The following is a 7,947-nucleotide window of genomic DNA, read 5'->3' on the forward strand; positions in this document are numbered from 1 at the left end:
GTCCCAAGGCCCTGAAGTCTCTCTTGATTGCCCTCAGACTTCTAGTTGCAACTTCATCGCTGCCTACCTGAAAAATCAATAATGGAAAATAATCTGAGGGCCATACCAGGGTAGGAAGTTTTCTCTTCACATCTTCAACCCAGGCCCCAGGGAAGCAGCAGACTTCCCTAAAAAGTGGGTCCAGTCGGCATATTGGGCCTTCTGTTTCCTGAATTGTCTCATTCTTCAAATATGAGAGTAAATACTACTCACACGAGCTTGTAAGCCTTGAACCTCTGCAAGGTGTGCTTTTTCCAAATCTTCTATTTTCTTTCGTTCAGCTTCCTGGCGTTTGATGAAGTCAAGTTCTCTTAGGGAAAAAAGGATGTATTTGCTGTCATCAAAGCAATCAGATTCAAACAGAAAATAAAATGTTCTGATATATCTTAAGCTATGCATCAGAAAAATCTGTCCTTAATAAATATTTTATTACTAACCTAGTAAGAAGTATGAAACTGCAATCAGGACAAAACCCTAAACAATTACTTAGTCTAAGTGAATAAGCTAGGTGAAGATATAAAAATGGTAAGAGGAATGTATCTGAAAAAAAAGTCAGTTGTTCTAATTGATAATCAAAACAGTTAAATCAAACTAATTTTTTCATAATCTGTATTTACAATGAAAACAACGTTAGCTTAGCTTATGCTGTGTTCTCTTGTAGGAAATGGAGCAAAATCTCTGTTTTATTAGAGTATGACTGCACTCCTTCACAGAAAGGACATCCGTAAGTTTCCAGGTACAAATCTAATTTTCTAGTAAGCTATAAGGAAAACTGTTAGGTGATTTTAGGAGTCTGAGATAGTTAAAAACAACTGACTAGATCTTTTACTAATATAAAGCAGAATAACAACAGAAAGGCTATCCAAGCTCATTCTAGCTATTTTCCTTATTTCTTTTTATTTTGAAAATCTAAGATGTTTGTGACAGAAAGCACACAAGATGCCAGCTAGTTCTGGAACAGTCATGAAATTCCAAGATGGGTAATGATATTTTGACTATCTAAACTCCTTTTTAATGGGACAGGATATTCACTTCTGCACTCCCAGCTGTCACTTGACATTGCTGTATGTTTTTGAGTTTTCTTCTTTAAATGAGTGTATTTCAACAGAAAATGAAAAAGTTGCTGCAAAAAAAGAAATTTGGGGGAATGGAAGCTGTTATAGAAATGTAAGATGTTATTCTTGCTAGCCATCAGGGAGAGGGGACCACATGAAACAGAGGGGGCCAGGTAATCATCAGTTAGCTCAACTCAGCTCAAACATTCTTGGTATCTACGAGAAGAAGAAAAATAAAATGTAAAATGTAACAAAACAAATTTCTTTTTGATGTTACATTAGTACACAGCAGGAGTGAATCCAGCTGACACAATACCAATATAAACTGCTGCAAACCTTGCTAATCAAATGCTTTACTATGATTACTCTTGGTTTTTTGCAATCACATTGAGTTATCTAGTAATTCTGAAACATTCCAACCTGGAATACTACAGATTAAGTCTTTATTTAGTTATAGTACTATTTTTCAACAATACTAAACTAATACTTGAATACTACTAACATTTTTCCATAATAAAGAGCCCGTGTTTTTCATGAAAAAAAAAGTGAAAAATAGTGTTTACCTTACAGGTGTTTAATAGTGGGTTTCATATTTCAAAATATATCACATATATGTTTCCTATCTGGCCACTAAGTCATTTGCTGAGCCTGGCATAGCTGCTTACTTTTGCTGAAAATCCTTGATTAATTTCTTTGCCTTGTTATATTTCTTCTCCAGAGCCTGATACTGGCTTTGCGTCTCCTTGAGGTGCTCATTCACCGTATGACACAGGGTTTGTGCCTCAATCCAATAACTCTCTAATTTCATCATTCTTTCCTTATTCTCCTCAATGTTCTGCTGGAGTTGGGTCTTCTCCAATTCCCACCTCACCTTCTCATTCTCAGCAGCCTGCAGCTGAACAAAAGAGTGGACATGCCAGTCAGCAAAAAGGTGCAAAGTGCAGCCGAATCGTTTAGGATGAATTCAAACAATGTGAATAGTGAAAATCAGTGAATTAATAGCTATATAAGTAATATGCTAGCAGTGAAAAGAGCATTCAAAGACAAAGAACACAGCCTGATACATACATTATTCTTCCTCATAAAACGAAGTAGAACCTTTGCACTGTGCAGCCAGTGCAGCCTCTGTGCTTCTCTGGGATATACCAACGTGCTTTAAAACTGTCAATAGCGGAGTATTCAGGCAAATTGCAGTCAGCACTGGAGATGCATTTTGCTCTACGCTTCTGGCTCAGGTGTTAGAAAGCATTCATACACTTTGATAAAATGAGAAATTTCTTATTTTGGGGGAAACTGATTTTCAGGTTCTAGATTTGATTTAAGAATGATTTAGAAAACAATAGGAAAAAACCCAATTGCAACTATCTGCTTTTTTACCCACATTAGAAAATCTATTGCATTCTTACAATGTCTGTTTTCATGTCATAATCTTGCTTAATCTAGAAAGGCAAACAAAAGAGGTTGGAGCATAATTCAAAATTTAACATTGGGTCATAACCTAGAATCTTTTTTCATTTAAGCAAGCACAGAGTTTTGCATCCAATACTGAAACTATGCTAGAACCATTACGAGGACAAAGAGAACCTGTTATAAATATATTACTCGTTTTCTTTAAACTTGCTTACTGAGTTGTAAGGAGCTAATATGAAAAGAAAAATATGTCCTTGCTGTTGAAGATTTCAGGTGCTAATTCTGCCAAACACATCAGCACTATTTAACTCTATGACCACTGCGAGCTCCACTGCGAGTGCCACTATTTGGCACCAATGAAGTCCAATGACTTGGAAGTGACCTTAGAGAAGTCCAAATTTTACTGCTGAGTTTGTAATAAAACTTAGCTCCTTTGCTAGTTTTTCTGTTAGATATTTTTTGTGTTAGGCTTCTCACTTCCCAGCTGAAGCTAGCTGCGGGTTTGAATGTTTGGTGCTGGATAAGGGTAGGGTTGTTCAGCAGCTTGCATGTTTTAGCTCCCAGAATTTATGGAAAACAAAAAATGCCTTAACATCCTTGTTTACTTATCAAGACTGTTTAATTTGCTCTAGGCAGTTCTGCTAGCATCAAGGATGATGCACACAGAAAGAAAATAACTTGTTTGCAGTTTTATTAGTATATATACCTAAACTAGCCACATTTTCTTCGGCTTTATTCAAAACACTAGGTAAAGAAGCCCAACACAAAAAGGCACATTAATCCTAATCTTGCAAATGGAGTTGCACAGATGAATGTTTACACCCACACATCATTGCCATGAAGTCAATGGGGCTCGGCACAATCCCAAGGGATTGACCGTGCGGCTCCGATTGCTAGATTGGAACTGGAAAGTGGAGGAAGAACAGATTTCTGACTTTCTGAACTGAAACAGTACAACAGAAATTGTCCTTACAGAACATAGCTGCACTCTGAATTTGGTTTTACCAATAATTTATGCAGATTTGATAAACACTATGCAAAATACACAGTCAGTGCAAATAGCTGCTAGAAAGAAATAATAATCTAAAATCTTTTTCTGAAGTACAATTTTCTCTTTGTTTTCTTTTTATTTCCTTTATAACGGACTCAAACTCAACGAGAAGGATGTCATTATAAAACCTAATATTACTCAACAACTGAATTATCAGTCGACTTCCCATAAAGGTTATCCTAGTACAAAAAATACAATTTCTTCTTACTGCTATAGCAAATGCAATCTAAGATACAGCAACCGATTGTGAGATAATGTTTTCTGTCAAACTGGTAAGCTTTTTCCTTTCTGTACTATCTTTTAAAAAGAACTGCAGCAATATGAAACAGCTCTTTCTTCTGTATATAAAAAAGTAATTTTTATTAAACACCTTTAAGTAAGTGAGTTTTTTTACAAAAAATGTCAAAAAAAGGAACTAACATAAACAGGATACTTTAACATCACTGGTAAATAAAAAACCCTAACAACTTACACTTAAATATTCAATCCAAATATAATTTAAAAACCTGAGAAAATGCATTAGAATTGTAAAACTAGAAATGTGCCATTTAGTCATTACCATACCCCTTAAAATGTATGTTTAATTGAAGCTACACAAGTTGGCAGTTTCTCTTATTAGCAGCACTTAAGATTTTACTTGAAACTTTGAATAGAGAATATACACCAAGACAAGATTTAGCTGAGCCACTGTGCTTCTTAATCAGCCTTTAATAAGGATGTTGACTTCTCCACCCACATAAAGATACATGTCTTCAGATCCGATTTTGCATGAGAGGAAAAAAACATGTATTAACCATAGATTCTTACCTTCGTCTTCAGCTTCTGAATTTCAGCTTCTGTAACAGCATGTTTGATTTGTAACTAAAATTGAAAATATAAAATAAACAAGTGAAGTCACAGAGAGTACTCCAGTATTTTTAAAGCCTGTGCTGCAAGTTGAATACTTTATTACATAGCAGAAGGCCTTGAAGAGTGCTGCAGTGCAGTAGATTGTAAATTAAAATGTCTAGCTTGCAAAATGACTCAGTCTGTGCAACCTAATTAAAGATAGGATGCCGTCTAACCACTCATAATTTCAAATCAGAACATCCAATCTGTTTAGCAAAACCAAATGTCTTATGCTTAAAAAAAAATAGATGTCATCCTGCTGGGTTTTGCTCTCCTCTGATGTGAACGTGAAATACGTCCCAGTGCTGTCAGAAAGTCCCACTGCATTGATTAAAGCAGGCACGTTACAAAAAAGCAAATATGGAAATAATTGATTTAACAACTCAAGAAGTCAGGAAAACCTTGAGGGAAGACTCCACACATTTATTTCACGCAAGAAAAAAGGTAAACCGATGCTATCCTTCTCCACCATTAGCTGGAGTTATTCTGCTCAAGCTAGCTAATCTCAATTGAGAGCAGTTACACAGGAAACTGTAAAAAACAGGAAACGGCATTCAAGCACACAAAATGATGGCAAGTAGATTAACAGCCCAGGCAGTGTGCTAAAGGTTGTAGTTATACTACCAAGCAGCATGCCACAGTAACAGTGGATCTGTACAGTGAAAGGGTCGGTGCTGAGGACCTGGCATCCACCTGCACACTTTCCGGAGGGATTTCTTCTGGATGGACCTACGTTAGTCTGATCCTGTGGAGTGAATACTCATTAGCTCTTTGAGTGTATTAGGTAACGTCCTGAAACATCTTCAGTTTCACCCCAAAGGTGTGCTATTCACAGGCTCCAAGAACGCTCTGAAGTACGAACTGAACCACAGCTTCAACAGCATAACCCTAATCCAAATAGAAATGATCATGCACATACACCCAATACTGGTCTGCACCCAAATCCCTGCTGCTTTATTATTTAAAGCAGGTAGCACGGACAAATTTCTGACAGGCCCCAAAACCTTAAATCTAAAGCACTGTTTAATCTGAATCAGTGACTTGTGTGTGTTGGGTTGACGGCAAGGGCAAAACCTGAATTACAGCCTGAGCTGGCACTGCAGTGGAGACAAAGCCTTTGTCCATTATTTATGAATACCAGGAATAGTTACGGAAAAGCATGTTCTACATGGGGGGTTACTTCTCTTACAAGACTGATGGGAGCCTTTGGGAATAGTTTATATTGAGCTAATGGAGCACGTGAAGGAGTTGTACTGAACCAGAAATTATCATCTCTGGTGAAGCAATGGCTCCATTCCTGAAGACCAGGCTGTTAGTAAAAAAATGTACAAATAATTCAAAAGAGAAGTTCTTCTGGGGGAGAGGAGTAATTTTCAAAATAACAGGAGCCATCATGGAGCTGATCGGTACAAGTATCTTCGAGAAAGGCCAAGCTACTTTTGAAATTCTCTTTTCGTGGAGCCTCTTGAACGCATTTCTTGTGGCATAGGAAATGCACACTCTCAGATGCAGTTTGGTTTGCAAATCAGCCTTAACTGATCTAGTGAATAATCCTAGTCCTTTCTGGTGGAGAATTACTGAATTTATGCTGGAAGGAATAAAGGAGGCACTGATGCAACCAGTTCCACCTGAGTAACAGTTTAGGAATCTTCTTTCCACTGCTCATTTCTTGGTCACTGTCTGCAGAGGAGACTGTAAGCACTTCTCGTCCCCAGGATCATCTGTTACTTATACTTTCTTTTTGACTTTGCACTGAAAAGTGTAACGAATCTTCAAGTGCTCAGCGAAAACAGATACAAGATTTCATTTCAAATTAAACCAGTCACTGACTGTAACAGCTTGAAGAAACATGTAAAATGTGGAGGCACGCCAGGCGCAACTAGCAGGTGGAACATGCATGGGGCCAGACCAAACCTGCCCCGAGCACGCAGCTAACCCGTGGATTACACGGGGTTCCTGAGGAAACACCACATGAGAGCAGGGCTACTGGTCCAGGCCAAGAGACGCCAGTGCAGCTGGGAACAGGGCACTTGGCAGCCCTGGAGCTGGTGTTAACGGCAAGAAGTGGCCAGTGGTGCTACTCTACCCAGTAGACCAGGAAGCCAAGAAGGATATATACCTTTCTGTAATTATACGTAGTAGAGGAAACTAAGGAGATACTTCAATTAGCATTTGCAAGAGGTTACTTGCAATTTTTGAGCTCACTCAATCCAACCTCTGATCTTCAATTTTCAGAGATTGAGAACTGTTTTTCCTCATCATTCCATTTCTGTTAGTAGTGAAAAATTACAAAAGAACCATCTCAAAATGTCATGGTGTTTATAAGGTGCCCAGGCCTTTGTTTAGTTCTGCTACCTCATTGTTTTGGAGTGAGATAAAATCAGGGGAAGGATGGACGAGCTAGACTTTGCCCTTTGTGGAGTTAATAATGAAATCAAAAAGCCAAGACTCAAAGCCTTAGGCTACCTGCTTACAGTCCATTCCCATCTCTTCTAAAACCCCACAAACCCATAAGCAGCACTTAAACAGCTTATAATTATATACAAATAAACTCCAAATTGTTGCATAAATGACAATCTGCTCAGGTACAGATGGTTTTAACAGTTATTTTTATACTCTCTGTTATTAAGTTAAAAAAATGAATACTGAGCACCCAGTCAGATCATTGAATCAGTACATGGTACAGCAGATCCCGCTGAGGCAAAAGAAAAAAGACACTTTCCTGCCGAACAGACAAATGTGTAGCTGGACATCTACTTTTTTCTTTTTTTCTTTTGTTAAAGAACTAATTATGCTTGCAGAATAGATGAGAAATACTAACACATTTATAGGTTAGACTAAACAACAGGCAAGGTCAACTGTTTGGCAAGCAAATCTGGACTCCGTAGTTAAAAAATTTTAAGCAAGTTTCCTAATAGGGGAGCAAAAATACCTTATTCCATGTCCCATATAATGCCAGACAAATTCTTGGCAGATATTATTTTGTATTTTTATGTTTTCTAAGTCAATATAAAACTGTGAATGCTTCATTTAAACAATGACATTTTGAATAGTTTTTGGCACATTTCCTTTTCAAAGATGTCTTGAAAAGCTGATTAATTTTCTTCAAAACAAAACTTTTTATAAAAAATAAGATATAGAGAGAAAATGGATTGAATTCATCTAAGACTGCAAAAGGTAGAATGGGATGAAAAGCTAGCAAATGTTAAAACATCCAGAGTACACTGGAAAAGAAAGTACCCAATGGAATCTAATAATGCCCATGACAATTTTTATATAATCATGATATAATTTTTGCATATAATAATAATAATAAATTTTTCATATATTTCATTAAGACATGAAATATAATACCTAATTCTTACATAAGATGTCCCTTCTCCCTACGTCTCTCTTCAATCATCACAGCTAAAATAAAGCTTCTAGCTCTTTCTCTCAAAGCAGTTAAAGAAAATCAGTCCCATTTTTCCTGTTTTACAGCCAGGAAAACAAGACTTGCAGAAG

At 37.1% G+C, this 7,947-nt stretch overlaps 1 protein-coding gene across 1 annotated transcript in view; it reads right to left on the reverse strand.

Moving 5' to 3' along the window:
- Nucleotides 1–7,947, reverse strand: part of PPP1R9A (protein phosphatase 1, regulatory subunit 9A) — a 151,340-nt gene that overhangs the window by 28,471 nt on the left and 114,922 nt on the right. Inside the window, exons 7-9 of the mRNA XM_009330504.1 lie at nt 4,363–4,416; nt 1,760–1,989; nt 253–349 (exon numbers count right to left, since the gene is read on the reverse strand). Of these exons, the coding sequence (XP_009328779.1) occupies nt 253–349; nt 1,760–1,989; nt 4,363–4,416 (381 nt within the window). The remainder of the gene's footprint in view (nt 1–252; nt 350–1,759; nt 1,990–4,362; nt 4,417–7,947) is intronic.

Source organism: Pygoscelis adeliae, unplaced genomic scaffold (assembly GCF_000699105.1).
Source record: "Pygoscelis adeliae isolate BGI_AS28 unplaced genomic scaffold, ASM69910v1 Scaffold27, whole genome shotgun sequence".
Taxonomy (NCBI): domain Eukaryota; kingdom Metazoa; phylum Chordata; class Aves; order Sphenisciformes; family Spheniscidae; genus Pygoscelis; species Pygoscelis adeliae.